At 34.9% G+C, this 22682-nt stretch overlaps 1 protein-coding gene across 14 annotated transcripts; it reads right to left on the bottom strand.

Annotated features, from left to right (window-relative positions):
- Nucleotides 1-1583: 1583 nt before the first annotated feature.
- LOC143252098 (XK-related protein 4-like) lies at nucleotides 1584-21700 on the bottom strand. Of its 14 annotated transcripts, XM_076503721.1 has the most exons (9): nucleotides 21541-21700; nucleotides 17062-17684; nucleotides 12380-12591; nucleotides 10822-11116; nucleotides 9308-9542; nucleotides 2835-4480; nucleotides 2435-2775; nucleotides 2311-2341; nucleotides 1584-2186 (listed from the first exon to the last, which is right to left on the bottom strand). In XM_076503721.1, the coding sequence occupies exons 2-6, from the start codon at nucleotides 17439-17441 to the stop codon at nucleotides 4397-4399; spliced, it is 1206 nt and encodes a 401-aa protein (XP_076359836.1). In that variant the 5' UTR covers nucleotides 17442-17684; nucleotides 21541-21700; the 3' UTR covers nucleotides 1584-2186; nucleotides 2311-2341; nucleotides 2435-2775; nucleotides 2835-4396. The 14 variants fall into 14 exon arrangements, with proteins under 14 accessions (XP_076359836.1, XP_076359834.1, XP_076359833.1 ...); XM_076503719.1 differs by having other exon boundaries at nucleotides 2311-2775; XM_076503718.1 differs by having other exon boundaries at nucleotides 1584-2403; nucleotides 2497-2775.
- Between the last annotated feature and the right edge of the window lie 982 nt (nucleotides 21701-22682).

Here is a 22682-nt window from a genome sequence, read left to right as displayed (position 1 = left end):
TTCGTTACTTAAAGTGTTCCTTGAGATATGGCCACATATTACGAGATGTTTCGCTACTTAAAGTGTTCCTTGAGATATGGCCACATATTACGAGATGTTTCGCTACTTAAAGTGTTCCTTGAGATATGGCCACATATTACGAGATGTTTCTGCTACTTAAAGTGTTCCTTGAGATATGGCCACATATTACGAGATGTTTCGCTACTTAAAGTGTTCCTTGAGATATGGCCACATATTACGAGATGTTTCGCTACTTAAAGTGTTCCTTGAGATATGGCCACATATTACGAGATGTTTCGCTACTTAAAGTGTTCCTTGAGATATGGCCACATATTACGAGATGTTTCGCTACTTAAAGTGTTCCTTGAGATATGGCCACATATTACGAGATGTTTCGCTACTTAAAGTGTTCCTTGAGATATGGCCACATATTACGAGATGTTTCGTTACTTAAAGTGTTCCTTGAGATATGGCCACATATTACGAGATGTTTCGCTACTTAAAGTGTTCCTTGAGATATGGCCACATATTACGAGATGTTTCGCTACTTAAAGTGTTCCTTGAGATATGGCCACATATTACGAGATGTTTCGCTACTTAAAGTGTTCCTTGAGATATGGCCACATATTACGAGATGTTTCGCTACTTAAAGTGTTCCTTGAGATATGGCCACATATTACGAGATGTTTCGTTACTTAAAGTGTTCCTTGAGATATGGCCACATATTACGAGATGTTTCGTTACTTAAAGTGTTCCTTGAGATATGGCCACATATTACGAGATGTTTCGCTACTTAAAGTGTTCCTTGAGATATGGCCACATATTACGAGATGTTTCGCTACTTAAAGTGTTCCTTGAGATATGGCCACATATTACGAGATGTTTCGCTACTTAAAGTGTTCCTTGAGATATGGCCACATATTACGAGATGTTTCGCTACTTAAAGTGTTCCTTGAAATATGGCCACATATTACGAGATGTTTCGCTGGACATGCTGCCATTTTCGTGAGCTACGTGTAACCTTCCACTCTGATGGCAAACACACAACTGACAGAAAATACACAACGATTACCGTGACGACCCTCAATCCAAGTTTATGAATTCATAACTGAACTAAAACATGTTTCAACAGGATAAATCATGTTTCAACAGGAATACATGTGCAATTCTTCAGTCCTCTGCTGTTGTTTTAATATTACTTCTATATAAAAGGTATATTATATTTAGTATGTTTTTAGTTTATTAATTACTGTTATGGTTTTAATCAGATAATTTTAACTTTTATTTGTTTTTAGTTATTTTTTATGTATGTTACACGACTATAATATTACTGAATTTAAAAATGGACAAGTAATGAATAACGTGTTGTTTTAACTAAAACGTTTACTGACGTCATCTAAAGCGTTAACAAATTTGATAGGTGGCGTCTTCACCTTGGACGTTACTAAAAAAATAAGGCCGTTAATAACGTCTCTACTGATAACAGCTTTACTGCCCAACAGTATGAATAACCAACATCCACTATCTATTCACTTCTAGTAAAATTATGTACAAGGTACAAGTAATAACCTGGAGGCTTAATGTTTTATTATAAAACATATTTATTACAGTATAATTCAAATAGCTACAGTAAAAAGCATAATATACGGGTAAAATATAACAACCTACAGGTTTCGGCCATTAGAATTGGTGTATTGCTAACTACACTTTGATGTTAACGGAAAATAAATATATTGGGTAACGAAACCTTTTTAAAAAAGGTCAAATTCGCTGTTATATCTTATTTAACCACACGCCCTTCATCACAAAGGTTACCATACAGATAAATTTCTCCAATAATGTGAGAACAACCATCTTATTCTAGTGACTATGCCGTGATATCTCTGGAGTTAATAAGCAAGTAGAACCTGGGGAGAAAATAACACGTAGTGGTAGAACCTGGGGAGAAAATAACACGTAGTGGTAGAACCTGGGGAGAAAATAACGCGTAGTGGTAGAACCTGGGGAGAAAATAACACGTAGTGGTATAACCTGGGGAGAAAACAACACGTAGTGGTAGAAACTGGGGAGAAAATAACACGTAGTGGTAGAACCTGGGGAGAAAATAACACGTAGTGGTATAACCTGGGGAGAAAACAACACGTAGTGGTAGAAACTGGGGAGAAAATAACGCGTAGTGGTAGAACCTGGGGAGAAAATAACACGTAGTGGTAGAACCTGGAGATAAACTAACACGTAGTGGTAGAACCTGGGGAGAAAATAACACGTAGTGGTAGAACCTGGAGAGAAACTAACGCGTAGTGGTAGAACCTGGGGAGAAAATAACGCGTAGTGGTATAACCTGGGGAGAAACTAACACGTAGTGGTAGAACCTGGGGAGAAAATAACACGTAGTGGTAGAACCTGGGGAGAAACTAGCACGTAGTGGTATAACCTGGGGAGAAAATAACACGTAGTGGTATAACCTGGGGAGAAAATAACACGTAGTGGTAGAACCTGGGGAAAAAACAACGCGTAGTGGTAGAAACTGGGGAGAAAATAACGCGTGGTGATAGAACCTGGGGAGAAACTAGCACGTAGTGGTAGAACCTGGGGAGAAAATAACACGTAGTGGTAGAACCTGGGGAGAAAATAACGCGTAGTGGTAGAACCTGGGGAGAAAATAACACGTAGTGGTAGAACCTGGGGAGAAAATAACGCGTAGTGGTAGAACCTGGGGAGAAAATAACACGTAGTGGTAGAACCTGGGGAGAAAATAACGCGTAGTGGTAGAACCTGGGGAGAAATAACGTAGTGGTAGAACCTGGGGAGAAAATAACGCGTAGTGGTATAACCTGGGGAGAAAATAACACGTAGTGGTATAACCTGGGGAGAAAATAACACGTAGTGGTAGAACCTGGGTAGAAAATAACACGTAGTGGTAGAACCTGGGGAGAAAATAACGCGTAGTGGTATAACCTGGGGAGAAAATAACACGTAGTGGTATAACCTGGGGAGAAAATAACACGTAGTGGTAGAACCTGGGGAAAAAACAACGCGTAGTGGTAGAAACTGGGGAGAAAATAACGCGTGGTGATAGAACCTGGGGAGAAAATAACACGTAGTGGTAGAAACTGGGGAGAAAATAACACGTAGTGGTAGAACCTGGGTAGAAAATAACACGTAGTTGTTGTTGAAAATACGAAAGAACTTCCTAGAGATATAATAAATTGTAACACAGATAAACCAGTGGCCTGACACAATCATACCCTTGACCATTTCAAATTACTTGTTTCAAGTAAACGATCAAGTAACTTGTAAGGAAACAAAATAATTTTCTCACCCAGAAACTTTCCAAGTATATATTGACTATATGCAACAGATATCATTTGATATATTTCTTTCGAAGGTAGATTGTAATATTTATTGTGTATGAAAATCATGCATTTTAATAAATACTTTTAATTTGCGCAAGCAGTCATTAAAGTAACTTCTGTGCTTCAATTATAACTGGATTTGGAATAAAAAACTTCTGTCACATCCAACATAAATGTTTATAAATAAAATGTTAATTGTAATTACGAACGAACAGGAATTACAGCCTGTCTGTTTGTGGGTACTAAAAACATTGAAATAAAAATTACTCAGAGAACATTTTAAAAATATTTAATCTTACATTTTTATTGCTTTCTGAGAGTAAATCTTTTGGATCACCTTTTAACAAATCCCTTTCACAAGAATAAAGAAAAGAAAATGGTTTACCGATCCTTGACTTCCATTTTAAAGATAAAAAACGTTACACATGAAGACCTAGATTCATTTGTTTATCGTGGATACCAGAAATGTTTAAACGTGGTATCAAAAAAATTTTAACATAAGGTGTGTTATAAGAGGTGATTTTTGAAAATACACACACACAAAATTCTAAGTACAATATAGGCGTTAATAGGCAAACATATAACGTTTCTATAAGAATACTCTTGAAATGAAATTTACTTAGTGTTCAACGTAACACAGCTACTAAAATATCGAATAACTTCTTTCCTGCACAAAACCAGGGAAAAATTGACCATTGTTTTTATTTGATCTATTTAATGCACAAAACCAGGGAAGAATTGACCATTGTTTCTATTTGATCTATTTAATGCACAAAACCAGGGAAGAATTGACCATTGTTTTTATTTGATCTATTTAATGCACAAAACCAGGGAAGGATTGACCATTGTTTTTATTTGATCTATTAAAAGAGAATAAAATATTTAAGAAACACCTTGAGGTTGGGTTTGTGTTCCACTCCATTCTGTAGTGAGCATTTATAATCAGTTAGTCATTGAAATAGTAAATAATTATTGTTATAACGAGTCGCAGTTCTACATATGATATTTTTCAGATAAATAATTTGAAATTCTGGCTCTCATCAGCAGAGATTTTCATTTACTGTTTTTAGTCTTTGAAAGAAAAATCTATTGGAACCTTTCTCGAAACAGGTGAAGTACAAACTCTGAAAAATAACATAACATATAATCCCATTAGTACAGTATAATATAATTACAAACCAGTAAAAAAATGTTCTAATTTTCTATGCTTAATATAAGAAAAACATATTTAATATATTTATTTCTTTTTAATTTCTCAAGTCAGTCAGCTTCATTGAAATTTAGTTTTCTACAAAATTATGTATATTCTTCCTTCAATTGGATATTTTGTGAATAAAGATTCAGTGTCAAAACTAACAAGTATCCATTAACCAGCACTACTAACTTTGGAAATGTTTTGAGTAGAGGAAAAAGAACCTTTATCTGTAAAGTCGTTGGAAGCGAGTGTATATACAATAGATCCTATTATTTAAAAAGTTTGAAATCCGTCAAGTTACTGAAGCTGGTATGTTATAATTAGATAACTTGTAGCGAAGGCCATTGTGCCAAAGTACATCAAATGCTTTCTTAACATCCAGAAACACGTATACTGTTTGTTACTGAGGTTGAAGCCCTTGTGAACTGATTGTCTCAGTCTGATGTTTGACGTAGTTTTTTAACAGATTGTCAGATTCGAGATGATAAAAAATCTTGTAGCATTTTTCCAACAGTTTACCTTTTATTAACTTTTATGTCGCTGGTGTTATTATCATCCTTTGGGATAATGTTTATTAGTGCAGAATTCCACGTTGATAGAAGATATCGCTACTCTATTAATAAGTTTTAAAACAGCGCTGTGTGGTGAAGACATATGATGTAAGTTTTCAAAGTTTGTTTCGGTTTCTGATATTAACGTTCATGTCAGCTTTCGTTACTTGTTTAGTTATACTTAATGTAACTGATTACGTGTCAGACTTTATGCTGCTGTTTTTGTACATGTGTGTTTAGCCCTTGACTAAATGATTTGTCTTTATCTTTCTATGTTACTACAGCGTTATTGATGTAGTTTTAAGTGCCCCCCCCTTGGAACAGTGGTTAGTCTACGGACATACGAACGCTAAAATCAGGGGTTAACAGAAAACCGAATGTGGCTTTGCTATGAGAAACACACTTACTTTAGATTTGAAGTTCATGTGTTTTAGCAACCTATTTGAAGTCCCACCAAAAATTGGTAGATTGTACCTGTTGTTGTGTATTGTTTGCCAAAAAACAAAGCCAGTTATTTTCTCATTGAGCTATAATTTGTTTTTAATGCCAATATTTTTACTTTTGATTAAGGGTTCATATTTTTTGTTTGCATGAACTATCTGCACGTCCTTTGGTCTTATAATAAGTTAAAACCTTCTGAGGTTAGCTTCAAGTTGTTAATATTTTGATTTTTCTATCGCGTCAGGACTGTACTTTCGAAACCTGGAGATACTGAGCACGAGCATTCTGTAGCGTATATATCTTTGTCATTGAGTTTTTAATGTTAGGCAATACCGTGTATGTGGCTAACTTCAGAGTAGTAGCAAAGTTTATATAATTGGGTTAATGTTCAGATCGAAGGAGATTAGGTTGTAATCACTCCCGAGGCATTCTAGTAGCGAGAAGTTTTTGTGTGAAACAGATTTACTGTTATACTTATGTTGTAGTACCTAAACTTGTTTCTGTATAGTTTTCTATTTTGCTTGTGATGTATATTCTTGACTGTGTAATGCGCAAGTCGCACTTATTCTCGAAACTTTTAGAGAATTCTTGAAACTTCTAGGAATCAATAATATTTGTTTGACGAAAGCGCGTGAGAATATTGTCGAAAGTTCTACAAACTCGTGTGATTTTTATAAGTGTATCGCGCCAAGACAAGATAAGAGCTACAGTCAGAATGCTATAGGCATAGGGATCTATAATTGTCATTAACGTCTATTAATCGGAAAGCTTTAAATTTTGACCAGGAAACTTATAAATTTCTAACATTACCAATGATGTAATCCGACGTTATTATTTCTTGCTTGCACAAGTGTAGATTCGTTGTGTAAGCTGATGATGCATTTTGGAGTGCAGAGAAACTTGATTCCAGTCTGGCAATGTTAGCGTCAGTATTGGAGGGTCTGATATATCCTGTTGTTGGTACGCTCTGGACTTTAGCTGGTAGCTCGTTACTCCTGATACATTCATGGATACTAAGCAAATGATTCGTGGATTTTTAGAGTTGAGACTTCCTGATCTGACGGTCTGAGAGTTTGGGCTATCTCAAATACCTGCTGGTATTTCGGGAAACTTTTATAAGAGGTGATACACTATCCTCTGCAGTTGGAGCAGATGCCTTCGTGTCATTGTCGTGGGTACTCGGCTATTGGGCGTTATTCTCTTTAACAAACAAATATAAATGTAGATGTGTAAACAGCCAGAATTTGTCTGAACTGCTAAGAATGAAAGCACTAAAGTTGTTTAAATCTGGCTGCATGAATCTAAACTGGTCCTCTGTTTGTATTCTGCTTGTATTAAGGCAAGAGCTATTATTTTTCCATCGTCCCATTATTCAGCATGGAAAAAATTCGTATTATTTGTTTAAGTTGCTAAAGGTACTAAAATTATGATAACGATTGTTAGTGTCAACGTAAAAATTTTGCAAGGTAGGAGGTCTTGCCACAAGCAAAAGTAAGTTTCGAAACTCATTTCAAATATGAAAGGATAACAGTTTTTTTCAACCAGTGTAACCAGAGCTATGTGGCGAAATTATTCATTCCAATAAATTTAAGGTCTAAGAAAGAGTGAACAATGAGCATACCCTTCGTAATAGAGAGAGCTTACCCATTCATTGACTGAAACTGGAAAGAAATCAATTGCGATCAACTGGTAAGCTACTTTTAATCTTATAAAAAGTTTGCTAATAAAAAATTCTTACAGCTGATGAATACTAAAAATTATTTGACTTGCTTATATAATATTTATAGTGGATTAGTAGGACTGTATATGTAGTGCAATTTTTTTTAGTCGAAACCACTACCAGGTGATTGATCATATGACTAGGGAGAACTTCCTCCATGACAGAAAAGCATGTGACGACAAGAGATCACGTGATACTCATACCGTGAGCCTCAGAAACGAAAACCACCAAACAATTAGTTACTGGATAAACTAAATACAATGAAAAAGACATCAGAGATTTTGTTTTATTATAATAATTTTCGTTATACTTTGCTAAACACGTGTAATAAATAATATAGTGGCTATAAAACTTGATTCGGAAGCGTTGCTTAGTTACTTGTAAATGATAACTAATTCTAACTATGGAATTTTATGCTGTGAGCTATATTTTTATTATTCTAATTTTGTTCTCTTCATTGAAGGGATATTATCGTTTTTACATGAGTAGTGATTGATGGTTTCTTGATAGTTCAGGTCTCTATGAAATCTGAAACTTCTTGATTGTTGTAAAAAGTATATAACAAGTACAACATGAAAATGCCAGATAAATAAGTTATGTTAGTTAATGAGATCAGAGAATGTTAGACAGTGAAAGTTAATACGTCTGTTTTTCAGTTATCCAGGTAATCATTTAGTCATTAGACGTGGTTTTTGGGATCTCTTAACAAGAAAATTCTGCATGTAAATTTATACTCAAATATAAATTAGTTTCGGAGTTTCTGTTAAAATATTGCTCACGAAGGTAGGCTTATGCGTGAATTTAACAAATAAAAAAAACAACAACAAAACACGATAGTGGAAAAATTGTTTCGTTACATTCAAGTGAAGCAGACTCACAAGACATTCAAAAGTCAAGACATTTCAAGACATTCAGTTGAACAACATATCACGTTAAAATGACATCAAACCGAGTTTCTTTATTTTTACTTTCATGGAATTTTAACTTGATATATTTTAATTTCAATACAATATAAAAGTAATTTCTTGAAACGTAACGAAAATGTAATTAACTTACTCTACTTTACGATTCTTCGCTTAAGAATGTTCACTTTATTGAGGTTAGGTAAACTATAAGATATCTTCTCTCTTTCTGCCCATATATGTGAATCATTATATGAGTTCTCACATACGAAAATCACTCGTATAAGCTCCACAATTTGTAAAATTATCATACAAGATTAGGAATTAAAATACCACGTCAAAGACTTGTTGTCTTACAAATGACGACTTAAAGCATTTTACAATAGGCTAGTAACACTTTACAACAGGAATATCTGGAATAACTACTGGGGGTAGGTCACAATAAGAAAGTTTAAACCACGTAAAGAAACTTAAAAGATCTAATATTAGGAATGTTTAAAACTCGTATCTAAAGACTGGCATTTTATAAAAGAAGACAGTCTGAAATATATTTCGAAAAGGAAGGGAGCTGCTTATGAAAAGAGAGACTCGAGACATTTAACTAATTACGCCGTAGCTGTTCCAACCGACTAGTACATTACCGTATGAAACACTTAACTTGTCATAGAACATCAAGATTTGAAATATTATAATACGATTTGTTTTGAATTATGCCCAAAGCTACACGAGGGCTATCTACCCTAGCCGTCCATAATTTAGCAGTGTAGGACTAGAGGGAAGGCAGCTAGTAATCACAACCCACCGCCAACTCTTAGGCTACTATTTTGCTAACGAATAGTGTGATTGACGGACTCATTATAACGTCATAACGGCTGAAAGGACGAGCATCTTTGGTGTGAAGGAGATTCGAACCCGCGGCTCTCGGATTACGAGTCGAGTGTCTTAACCATCTGACCATCCCTGGCTTGCCCCATTCACTATTCTAAATACTCTGTTTCCTTGCAATTACACGTTTGTAAAAATCATAATTCTATTCTAGATAATAACAGAAGCTTTAACCATTTTTAAATGATGTAACATTATTACTTAAACCTAAATTAATGTACAGATTTATGTAGTTTGACAATAAATAAACAACTTACCATCAAGATGAAACCCAGCAGATACGAGACGAAATGGTTAATGAGAGCAGGAATTCTGAACCAACCATCTCTTTCCCCAAGAGCATACCAGAGGGCGATCATGAAAGTGCTTTCTATCGCTGTTACCACATAATACACACAAACTTCCGTCGCAGAAGGCGGTGTCCGTGCGTACGTTCGAAAGTAAGTGAAAATGTAAATTAAACCAATATACACAGCGATTGTTTTTCTGTATCTGTAAAAAGATATGACCAAAAGTGAAAATTTTATTCCACACGATATATTTCTTTTTTCAGATGTTTGTGCGAAATCCACACACTGGGAATTATGGCTAAAATATTTCGGTATTATATAATATTCACTGAAATAAAGGAAAGGAACTATTTGGTTTGCTTGGACTTTCGCACAAAGCTATACGAGGGCTACCTGCGCTAGCAGACCTTAATTTAGCAGTGTAAGACTAGAGTGATTTCAGCTAGTCATGTTCATCCACCGCCAACTCTTGAGCTACTCTTTTATGAACGAATAGTGGGATCGACCGTTATATTATAATGCTCACACGGCTGAAAGAACGAGCATGTTTGATGTGATTGAGATTCGAACCCGCTCCCCTCGGATTACAATTCGTGTATCTTAACCACATGGCCATAAGAATTGTAAATTAACGAATCTCTAATTATTAACTGAAAACAACATACTCGTTCTAAAATATACTAATTTGAGTGGTGTAAATGAGACCACCATATTGTTTTTTAGTTTCAACTTATTACTACACGTCCATATTACTGTGATAGGTGAATAAACAAAGTTGTTAGACATTTTACCATCTACATAAACTAATGAACGATGTACAAGTTACTTTAACTCCAGTAAATTTCGTACCATTAAAATATTAATATTACTACATTACCTGCAGCATCATTTAATGATCTAATTTCCATTGACAATATAGCGCTAATTACAATTCATAGAACATGAGTGTCTTTAAACTGAGTGTATTTTGTGTTAGGTTTTAATTAAATCAACAAGTCACATTTGATACAAGTTGTTTATAACAGAAGACGTCACGAAGGAATATGTCCAATTACCCCCAAGCCTAACAGACATTTTCTGATTGATTATAGCGTTGACTTAGTGTCCCATAAAATAAATTAAAAGTGTTATTTGCGAGATTAGATAAAACCATTGTGTTAATCACTCTATGACTCCTATGGTTTCTTTTTCACGACAGTGCATTACAATTCAAATAGTATGACTCTAGAAAACATTATACGCTAAGACAAAGTCCAATTGCACCGTGCCATCAAAAATTTATTAAAACGTTTATTGTTGACTGTATCATAAACGTGTAAAATGCTTGCTTCTACTTTTCAGTGTCATGTACGTTTAGTTAGATGTTTAATTATTAATTATTTATGCAATCATTTATTTTATTTATCCATTTATTACCCATATTTTAATATTAATAATCCTCGAACTTGTAATATTGTTAACTAAAAGTTGTTTACACCTACCTACTTTCTGGTGCATCTCTCATTGGACTCCTTCCTATTAACCAGTACATGTACAATGCAGACACTAATCCGTGAATAGTACATATCAATCCTACTACGATAGTTGAGAAAGAAGCAAGCAGCGCCACTGATATAACTCTCGCTGATATCATGAAAAAATACTGAGTTATAAAGAGACAACGAGCTCCAATAGTAAAAACATTCTTTTCTCCTCGCTGGTGAACTTTCTCTCTTGTCATCAGTGTCAAGGATAGAGACAACAAGGACAGAGGTATTGAGATGCCTTGAGCCACGACTAAAGAAACAGAAACAACCTTAAGATTAATCTAATAACAGCCCTATGATAATTAAGTAGTAAAACAGCCACATAATTGTGTAATATTAAATCTAATCACCTACAACATATAGCATGTTAATTGTAAATACTGAAGACAAACCAAGCTCAATATGAGCTTCGTTATTTTTGTTATTTATCAGGAGTTACAAATTTTCACTCCAAAGCTTTATGATCTGTCTTTATAATCGTAGTATTATATCTTCTGAACGTAATCATTACTATTGAATTTAACCCATAAAAAACCAAAAAAAGCACGAAGGCAAATTTAACTCATTACCAATTGAGAAACATAGAAGGAATAATAAAACACATGTAAAGAAAATCATTCAAGTCGTAAACTTTTGCCCTAAAGATATAATTTTTGCTTAGTTATTAAACGTTCAAATTTCATTTCAAAAATTTGTTACGTGCTATAATTTATTTTGGACGAATCTCCAATTTATTATTTTATATCTGTTAACGTGTTACTACCTCAAATAACCAGTTTGGTATCTGAGCTTAGTAGTTAATTAAGAGTTAATATGTTTTAAATTTATGTTATTTTCCAACAAGAACGGTACACACACGTTTCATTTTTTAACACAAATACATTTTAATATACAAGCTTAAAATTACAATATAATTTAAAATAACTTATTACTTGAAGTTATTACAAATTAGTTTATATACAAGAGTTTCGCTAACTTACAGGCAACACTGACTCTTATAACCGATCCAGAACTAAATATTCTATTGACAATCCAGGTCACCCCACGCTTAAACTCGCTAACTGTCATTTCGTGATTAGTCTCACATCGGGTACGGATAAAGATATTTAATCCGATGTAATTCACTGAAGTTGAACAGTTTGTAATGATCGAAATCTTTATCCTTTTCTGGTCCAATTATATATTTGTCGAATAAATAGATGTTAACTACAATTATAGCTTCCTAGGCCTATAGCACATCGGCTGTCGCTGTCCAATAATATAACTTCCGGCTCTAGGCTAGTTGCTTTTGATACAAATCACGCGAGACTCTAGAACCTTCACCTTGTCGGTATTTAGGCAATGAACTATATGCTGTTCAGAAACCAGATTTTTTAGCATAATAAGCCTGCAGAATTTTCCCTGAGCTGAAAAGAATATATTGAAGATAGGAAGGTGACTGAATAGCGATCTTCGATAGCGAATGAATATTTTTTATTCTTTCATATTAATTGAGTATAATGTGTTCTCCTACCTGTATAGTAGCTTCTAGTATGTCGCTGGTAGTCTGTAGCAACAATATAAAGCTGGAAAACTAACTGTGGGCAGGACTCTATAAACCCTTCAATCACTCTTGATCTGGAAGTACTCAATTCGGCTGTTGCATAAGCGTTGTAAAATTCAAGCTTTTCTTCACGATTCTTAGCTTTTCTCATACTCAGTCCAGCCTTCAGAACACTATAAAACCTGTTTGTAAATATCAGTAAAAACTATATAAGCTCGTCCTGCTCTGACAACTTTTATTTTAAATTTACTTTGATACATTTTTTTCCTTAAATAAATTCCCCATGCTGATACAGAGATAAATCGGACTTACAAGGCTAAAATCAGGGGTTCGATTACCCTCGGGGGAATCAGCAGATACCCCAATGTGGCTTTGCTATAAGAAAACACACACTTAAATAAATATAAAATAACTTACTAAAACTTAAGCCATGTGTACCAATGATAAATAACAACTAAGGGATTCATTCTTCTTCATAGTTTAAAGAGCACAAAATAATAATTATCTTAAGAGTTTGAAAATTTAGCTTACTTTTAGAACATTAAATAGCTTTCTTACCTTAAATATATGCAGTTGAAACAACAACCTTTTGTACTAAAATAAGTATATTTTATTAATTACATGCTGTGATTTTCCTTTAGAGATGTAAATTTCGAGTAATGGATTATTTCTGTCTGGTAATCTGAGGGTCGCGGGTTAAAATTTCCGTCTCACCAAACATGCTTGCCCTTTGATTCGTGGGGGTGTTACAAGCCCCAAATGTTATTGTTTGGGCTCCAACTAAAAGAGTAGCCCAAGAGTTAGTGGTGAGTAGTAATGACTAGCTGCCTTCCTTATTGTCTTACACTGCTAAATTAGGGACGGATAGCGCAGGTAGCATTCGTGTGGCTTTGCATGAAATTTAATAAAAACACAATTTCCGTCTTAAACGAAACAAGTGAATTTCAAATTCAAACATATCTTCAATACAAAGTAATATTAATATATAATTATATTACAACTATCAATCTATCTATGTAATTTCTGTTCGTAAATCACACACATAAAATATAATAAATCCCTAACGCTCTTCACAGATGTACTTGTCTTCTTCGAAATTAAAATCACTTGTTTATTATTTCCTTCAATTGCTTGTTTAGAACAGCCTCATCTGTTAAGTACTTCATTTCTAGAATAAAAATAAATGAACTGTAATCCCTATTGATGGTTGGTATGCGTTTTCAGTGGAATGGATTTCAATATTTTTCACTGTGTCAGTCAAACATCAATCCCAAATGCAACCGGAACAGATGTAACATGTTAATATTTCTGTCTTTTGATTAACCGATAAATTCCAAATCAGATCCCAGTCCTCAGATCCGGCAGTAATTAAGACTTGCCAATATTTCCAAGATGTAATTTATAATGTATCTGTCGAGTGTTCTTCAAGATTATTATGCAACTTTACCAAGAAGAAACACTAGAAATCTCGTCACCTGACACATCTATACTTCCGCGACAATCCACAGTAGCTAACTCAAATACGTCACCAAAATTATTTATAGGTCGAGAGAAATTTAGTTTATTTTTTTACCCAGTGACGTATTTAGGTGACTTAAGTGACTTACCCTAAATGTTATTGTTTGTGTATATAGCATTGATGTTGATTATATCAACGTTTATTCATCAAGTAAAATTTGATGTCATTAAACAAAAACAGGCTCCCAACAAAAATATACTTTCCAATTTAGTATTCAAAACATTTTAGGACGATCACTTGTTATGTTACGGTCAATCCCACCGTTTGTTGGTGAATGAGTAGTCTAAGAATAGTGATGACAGTTGCCTTCCCTCTTGTCTTACATTGTTAAATTAGGGAAGGCTAGCACAGATAGCCCTCGCCTAGCTTTGCGAGAAATTCGAAAAAACAAACAAATTTTTAACTTTCCTCATGATCCGTTTCACTTGAGAATATCATATGTATAAACTTTACATGACATATTAATTTTTTTTATAGTTTCTTATATTATTTCTGTTGAGAATAAATATTACTTGGCAATAATATTAACAACAAATAAAAATGTCTGTATGATATTAATTTATATACTAATTACACTGGGGAACATTTTTCAGTAACTTTGAGTTGCATTGGATATTTTAACTGATTCTGAAGGAGTTTTAGGCGCTGATTTCAAATCTGAAATTAGTTTTTCTCTACAAGCTCTAGTTTGTATGCAATTTGAGGTTAATGAAATTGTACAAATGTGAACTTGCGTAAACCATGTATAAGCATTTTCACGTCCATATATATAGATAGCTTCTAATATTTTGATCATTCTTCTTTTGTTTCAGATCAAACATGGCTTCCAAAAATAGATATCATTGCAGAAACAAGCCTGATGCCTTCTGCTACATATGTGGATGCTACACACTCAATCTTCAGAGACGTAACATATCCTCGTTCGTCAAGCGTGCCTACAAGGCATATTTTGAAGTTCATCTTGGTGATCAAGACAAGCAATGGGCTCCTCATGTTGTGTGCCACAATTGTGAGGAAATGCTTCGAGACTGGACCAAAGGAAAACGCAATGGTCTGTCTTTTGGTGTTCCAATGATTTGGCGCGAACCCACCAACCATGTAGGGCCTGGCATGGCCTAGCGCGTAAGGCGTGCGACTCGTAATCCGAGGGTCGCGGGTTCGCGCCCGCATCGCGCCAAACATGCTCGCCCTCCCAGCCGTGGGGCGTTATAATGTGACGGTCAATCCCACTATTCGTTGGTAAAAGAGTAGCCCAAGAGTTGGCGGTGGGTGGTGTTGACTAGCTGCCTTCCCTCTAGTCTTACACTGCTAAATTAGGGATGGCTAGCACAGATAGCCCTCGAGTAGCTTTGTGCGAAATTCCAAAACAAACAAACAAACAAAACCAACCATGTAACTGACTGTTATTTCTGCATGGTAAACACTACGGGTGTTGGGAAGAAAAACCGACATAAGATTACGTATCCGAACATTTCCTCAGCTATTCGGCCTGCTCCGCACTCTGAAGAAGTTCCTGTTCCAGTTTTCAAAGGCTTGCCTTCATTGGACGATAAAGACATTGGACATGATACAAGCGAACAAGTCAGTTGTGACAGTGAATTGTCAGAAAAGTGTACACAATCGGAGAACTGTTCTTCAGACACTGAACCTTTCCCCGTCCCCAAGCCTCTTCCCCAGGCTGAACTGAATGATTTAGTGGGAGATTTAGGTCTTTCAAAGAAAGCAGCAGAGCTTTTGGCATCAAGATTACAAGGCAGAAATCTTGTTGATCACTCTGTTAAAGTATCATATTTCAGAAAGCGTGACCAGCTTTTAGTGACCTTCTTTTCAGAAGACACACAGTTTGTTTACTGCCATGACATCCAAGGGCTTCTCAAAGAACTGGGTGTACCTTACTATAGTCCTGCTGAATGGAGACTCTTTTTAGACAGTTCAAAACACAGTCTAAAGTGTGTTCTTTTACATAATGGGAATGTTTATGAGCAGTACCTGTCGGTCACTCAGTGCATTTGCGGGAAGACTATGATGATATGAGAATGGTCATGGACTTATTAAAATATCATGAGCACAATTGGATCATTTGTGTAGACTTAAAGATGGTCAACTTTCTTCTTGGACAACAGAAAGGTTTCACCAAGTTTCCATGTTTCCTTTGTATGTGGGACAGCCGAGCACGAGACAGACATTGGGTCCAGAAGGACTGGCCTATTCGTGACACCCTTGAAGCAGGCATGCCAAATATCATACAAGACCCAATTGTAAGCAGACATAAGATCATCTTTCCTCCTCTTCACATCAAATTAGGTTTGATGAAGCAATTTATCAAGGCACTGGAAACCGAAGGTGAATGTTTCCAACACATCATCACAGCTTTACCAGGGTTATCATTTGAGAAGATCAAAGCAGGCGTGTTTGATGGCCCACAGATTCGAACCCTAATTCGTGATGATCAGTTTGTTGCTAAGATGACCGCTTTAGAAAAGGCAGCATGGTTATCCTTTGTGGCAGTCGTTCAGAACTTCCTTGGAAACAATAAGGCGGAGAACTACAGTGAACTTGTGAACAGAATGCTCCTCGCTTTTCGTGATCTCGGGTGCAACATGAGCATCAAGCTTCATTTTTTGAACAACCACCTTGATAAGTTCCCTGACAACCTGGGGGCTGTGAGTGACGAACAAGGAGAACGATTCCACCAAGACCTAAAGGTCATGGAAGAACGCTACCAAGGGCGCTGGGACAAAAGTATGATGGCTGACTACTGCTGGAGCATTAAACGAGATTGTCCAGATGAAGTGTACAAACGCAAAAGTTACAAACGCAAATTCCTACCTGAATAAAATACACAAACAAATTGATAAGCTATTCCTATAATAACGAAAAATTAAAAAATAAATAAAAATGTCAAATTGCATAAAATCTGTAGCTTGCAGACAAAAACCGACTTCAGATTTGAAATCAACACACTCAATTTGACTACAGAAAGGTCTTTTTTTAAATGCAACAAAATGAGTGTTCCACAGTGTTGTAATACATTTAGAACATTTTTTCGTTAAAAATTAATAAAAAAGCTGAAACATATTCTGAGTATTGACACAAAACTTACACGTAGTGAAAGTAAAATCATTTAAGTTACCCAATTAAGGGTCCCAGTTGGAAAATCGTCACTATGAGATTTTTCCACCGACCCTCCTGGACGTCAAGTGTGTAAAACTTGGCAGCACATGCGCACATCATGAGGGAAGGAAGGATGACAAAGGAAAACGAGAGACTAGAGTACCATACGTTACCGTCATGATAATGAGATATGGAAACCCACAAGTCTGAACCAATGTCGGCAATAAACATAAAAATTCCAAAGATAAGTGAGATAATGCTAAACAGTGTAAACTCAAATTCCGAATCAGGAGGCCACGAACTGCAATTCAAACAAACTTTCGAATCCAGTGAGTCAGATAAAAATGTTTTGTCTGTATTTAACAGTTTCACTTGTATAGCTTCTTTATCCTTATTCATAACAGTTCTCTTTCGTTTTATTTATCATTGATTTATTTTGTTTCTTCTTTAGAAGCAGAATGGACACTTAGGGTTAACGTTTTTGCATTAGTCCTCCGTTATTACATTTGTTAGAATTATTAGGAACATTGACACCAATAGTTTTTTTCCTAAAAGATAAAATGAAAGTATTTCGGTTCTGTCTTGAATATTTCAGTAGTTTAGGAAGCTTGTCGTGATTCATGGAAACCAAAGAGGATATGTCTGCAAAATAAATAAAATATAAAATTATTAATAACAGGTTAAATACGTGATATTAAAACAAATGTAATTTAGTAAACAAAAAAAAACAAAAGCAAGTAATGAAATGTTGAAACTCACTGTCATATGATTCATATCCATAAGAAAATCACTTAAGCCTGTTTTTGTTGTTTATGCATGGTGCTCAGGTTCTTCGATTCGCAAGTCGCGATCGCGAGTTTGAATCTCCGTCATGGGAGCGTTATATAGTAATAATATATTCCACTATTCTTTAATAAAAGAGAAACTCAATCGATGAGGATAGACGGTATTGACTATCTGCCATCCTTCTAGTTTATCAATAGTAAATTAGAAACGAATAGCGCAGATAGTCCTCGTGTAGCTTTGCGCGAAATTCAAAACAAACAAATAATATTTAGTTTTATAATTATAATTTTACTCTTTCAAGTATTGAATGAAACAGTGTTTGTCATACTTATGCTTGATGTTTTATTCATAAAATAAATGTTACTAGTCATACTATATGTATAAAATACATTACGTAGTCTACCACAAATGAAATTGACACTCACCCCGAAGCAACACTGCTTTAGTAAATAACTAAACATGAAACAAAGTGCAAATGGTAAATCATTGGTATTTAGGGTATTTGCCTTTCGCAGAAAGACGGTTAAACATAGTATTTACAATATTTTAAATCTTCATCTGTAGGACTGTATCTCACTCCTACAAAAACTTGAATGAGGGTGTTTCTAGTAACTGTTTTTTCGGATGCTTTCGTAGAGGAAGGTCAAAGTTGTTGCACATGCTCAGTAACACTCATATCTGGCAATTACCTTGGACACGAGAGAGTGGTAAAGCCCTGATGTATAGACCATTGATTTAGTATCCGGATTCTACGAGCTTTTTTTTTTTTTTTGTAAAACATTCATTGGCATAAAAATGTAGATGGCCCCTCTGTGACCTAATGAACAGAGGTGATGCCACCTGTTTTAATGGTATAAATGTAAATATGGTATTCCATTCCAGAATAGAAATATTTTCTTATTTTGTGGAAATTGCAAATTGCTTAACGCACTTTTCACAGAGAGCAATCGAGAAACTCAAATACAAACAGAGACTCATCTTTGAAACTACAATATCCCTATAGGCAGTAGAGTCTATGGCGTGACTCCCATAGCTTTTGAGGAGCATTATTATGTAGGTCCGGCAGTAATATTCAAATTATATATAAATGTTTCTTCTATAATTATCTATTTTACTCACATATATTAATAAGTAGTCAAGAATCAACGCATCATGCTGTAGGTAACTGTAAGCCAAACAAGTAATATTACATTATATAGTCAACGACTTCAGAGTGAATTAAAGCTTTAGGTTACTCTCTTCGATCGAGTAGTTGAATCCAACATTCGCTTTTATAGCGTCCCCAGAACACAAAGTGCAGAGTGAGTTTTCTCAGGAGTGGTACACGTATCATAAATCCTAGAATTCACAGTCAAAACACACTGAACCACGTACCGATACCCAGCCATACATAGCTATAAGCTCCATATTATTATACTTAATGGTGCCTGTGATACACAGAGAAGAGAAAATGTTCGTAAGAAAGCAGTGGGAATATTTCTGTTATCAGGAATTATTAAGTAACAGAATTATTAAAAGATAAAACTGACTGACGAATAGAAAACTAGTTCAATTAATATTTGTATAGCATACTGAAACCCACAAGCTGAAGAAACTTATATACTGTCATATTCCGTTTGATGGGTATTATAGTCACAAGAAACTTATATACTGTCATATTCCGTTTGATGGGTATTATAGTCACAAGAAACTTATATACTGTCATATTCCGTTTGATGGGTATTATAGTCACAAGAAACTTATATACTGTCATATTCCGTTTGATGGGTATTATAGTCACAAGAAACTTATATACTGTCATATTCCGTTTGATGGGTATTATAGTCACAAGAAACTTATATACTGTCATATTCCGTTTGATGGGTATTATAGTCACAAGAAACTTATATACTGTCATATTCCGTTTGATGGGTATTATAGTCACAAGAAACTTATATACTGTCATATTCCGTTTGATGGGTATTATAGTCACAAGAAACTTATATACTGTCATATTCCGTTTGATGGGTATTATAGTCACAAGAAACTTATATACTGTCATATTCCGTTTGATGGGTATTATAGTCACAAGAAACTTATATACTGTCATTTTCCGTTTGATGGGTATTATAGTCACAAGAAACTTATATACTGTCATATTCCGTTTGATGGGTATTATAGTCACAAGAAACTTATATACTGTCATATTCCGTTTGATGGGTATTATAGTCACAAGAAACTTATATACTGTCATATTCCGTTTGATGGGTATTATAGTCACAAGAAACTTATATACTGTCATATTCCGTTTGATGGGTATTATAGTCACAAGAAACTTATATACTGTCATATTCCGTTTGATGGGTATTATAGTCACAATATAAATATTCTCCCCTTCACACCAAATATGCTCGTCCTTTCAGTCGTGGGAGTGTTATAATGGTTCGATCCATTCCACTATTCGTTGGTAAAAGTGTAGCTCAAGAGTTGGCGGTATGTGGTGATGACGAGCTGACTTCCATCTAGTTTATACTGTTAACTTAGGGACGGCTAGCGCAGATAGCCCTTGTGTAACTTTAAGTGAAATTCAAAAACAAACAATATCAATATTGTAGTTCTGTGAACAGTCAATGAAAGTAAAGTGTTGTGACTGTGTGAAATGTCACATTATGTAGGTTTACAGACGCCATATAGCTCTCCTCTAAACAGCTTTAACTGATAATTTATTTCTACTACACTTTATTAATATTTCTTATATAAATATTCAGTTTTTTCTTTTCTTTGTAAATTACATTGTTTGCTTGTTATTCATCATTTTTACTTTATTTTATTTTCAAATTAAAACATATTATTTTCTGCTACTTTCATTATATAACACATTTTCACCTCCCACTTCCTTTTAGGTCCTGTTAACCAGGAAATTTCTCCAGTTATTTTGACCCTTACAGTTCTATACTCTTCCGTTCTTCTTTCTTATTCGCTCTTAGTTAACAAAGAAGAGTTCTACTTCTAGCTATGTAACCGCATCATGTTACTTTTACTTGGTCTCCCTCCGCCATAAAAGAAACATCGTTTAGCCGATTGAACCATGTAATTCTCTTTCCTTTACGACTACTTTATCCATATCTATATATATATATATACACTTTTTATTTCTGATTCGAATTTTCAGAACTAACTTCTCAGCTACATTTCAAGTACTAGTTTTGTACATATTCGACAATAAATGTTTGTATCTACCACATTATAAAAGAATCTATACTTGGAGATTCCAGGTTGAAGAACAGCCTGCCGACTTCTTCTGTAGATTCCAAGTTTCATCCACACTATCAATACAGAGTGCTACGAGAATATCTAGTTACCATTACTCTGTTCTTAATATTTTCTCTACGACGTAGAAGAACCAGATCTCAAAAAAGTGTAACACCAGATTTATCCAACCTCACCATCGCCTTCCCCTCAGCCAAGCCTGTTTCAAGATGCTTTAATAAAATTAAGGTGTTTTCTTTTCTTCCAGTTTCCACCGGGCATGCTCCGGCCATTCTTTTCGGCGTCCCGTTCGTAAAAGTGACTTTTCTCGGGATATTCCTGTTTCACTTCACGCAAAATTGGCCTGTATTGTAGTATCCTATATCTACTCTGAAAAGGAGTCGTTCTGCGCAGTAGTAAACATTGTTAAATTTAAACAATATCCTGGACATTCATTCTCTTTTTAAGTAAATTTTAAACTTACCAGTTGAACTATATAATCCCTGTATCTTCTCAACTATTTTCCAGGATCTCGATACATGTGTCGCAGTCTTGGTCGTTTTCCACATTCAAGGTCATCCAGCCTGTACGACCGTTTTATACAATATTTTTCCGGCTGTGTTTCCTCCTGCCTTCAGCTTGCGTTACTCACGGTCTTCCCGGATGTCCTGACACTTGTACTTAGTCATGCCTTCCTTTTACCTTGTACTACTAACGGTAACACTCCGTCAGTTAACTTAGTTACATTTCATAAAGTTAGCTCTAGCAAAGAAACTTTCCAATTTTATTGATGAGTAATCTTTAATTCTGCCAGCAGAGCAAAGATAAACAACAAGTTACTGACCATTTATGTTTATCGCTGAGGCCTGAAAGGTTTTAAATCAAAATTAGCTATATATATATATACATATATATGTAGTTTGAACTTGTAACAGCTCTCTTAAGTCCTGCTACAATTCAGAGACAAGAAATGTGATCCAATTCATTTACGTTTAAGATTTTGTCTATTAAAAATGTTTTGAACATTTCTCAATGTTTACTTTTATTCTCATTCGTTACAAATGTGGCAGCCTGAGAATCAGTCAGTGAAAGCTCATCACGTATATCTTAAAAGGAATATTGACGTAGGCACCTCATTGAAAGTCTTGTTTTGTACATTATTCCATAATATTGACGTAGGAACCTCATTAAAAGTCATGTTTTGTACGTTATTCCATAATATTGACGTAGGAACCTCATTAAAAGTCATGTTTTGTACGTTATTCCATAATATTGACGTAGGAACCTCATTAAAAGTCATGTTTTGTACATTATTCCATAATTATTTTTGATTTATAACAAAATTGTTAGCTCCACCCCCAGTGGCTCAGCGGTATGTCTGCGGACTTACACACTAAAATCCGAGTTTCGATACCCGTGGTGGGGAGAGCACAGATAGCCCATTGTGTAGTTTTGTGCTTAATTCAAAATTGTTATTTTTTATCGAACGCCTTGAGCTGTAGCTCAAAAGTTCACTTTTATATTTTCTCAGATAAAGCGCTCTTGTTTTTCTTCTCCAACCTGTTTAAGAATAATGACTTAAACATTTATTTATTACTGTGTATTATTGTGGTATTATCAGATGCA

Source organism: Tachypleus tridentatus, chromosome 6, assembly GCF_004210375.1.
Source record: "Tachypleus tridentatus isolate NWPU-2018 chromosome 6, ASM421037v1, whole genome shotgun sequence".
In the NCBI taxonomy this organism is placed as follows: domain Eukaryota; kingdom Metazoa; phylum Arthropoda; class Merostomata; order Xiphosura; family Limulidae; genus Tachypleus; species Tachypleus tridentatus.
Note: the sequence above shows the minus strand (reverse complement) of the source record. Positions and strands in the feature narration are given on the sequence as shown.

What these genes read in the sequence shown, in the direction of transcription:
- LOC143252098 (XM_076503715.1), bottom strand. Translation starts at nt 3,258, where the DNA reads ATGGTCAAGGGTATGATTGTGTCAGGCCACTGGTTTATCTGTGTTACA. An exon ending in ACGTGTTATTTTCTCCCCAG is followed by an intron (nt 2,745 to 2,834) that starts GTTATACCACTA and finishes TTTTCTCCCCAG; the next exon opens with GTTCTACCACTACGTGTTAT. An exon ending in ACGTGTTATTTTCTCCCCAG is followed by an intron (nt 2,342 to 2,434) that starts GTTATACCACTA and finishes GTTTCTCCCCAG; the next exon opens with GTTATACCACTACGCGTTAT.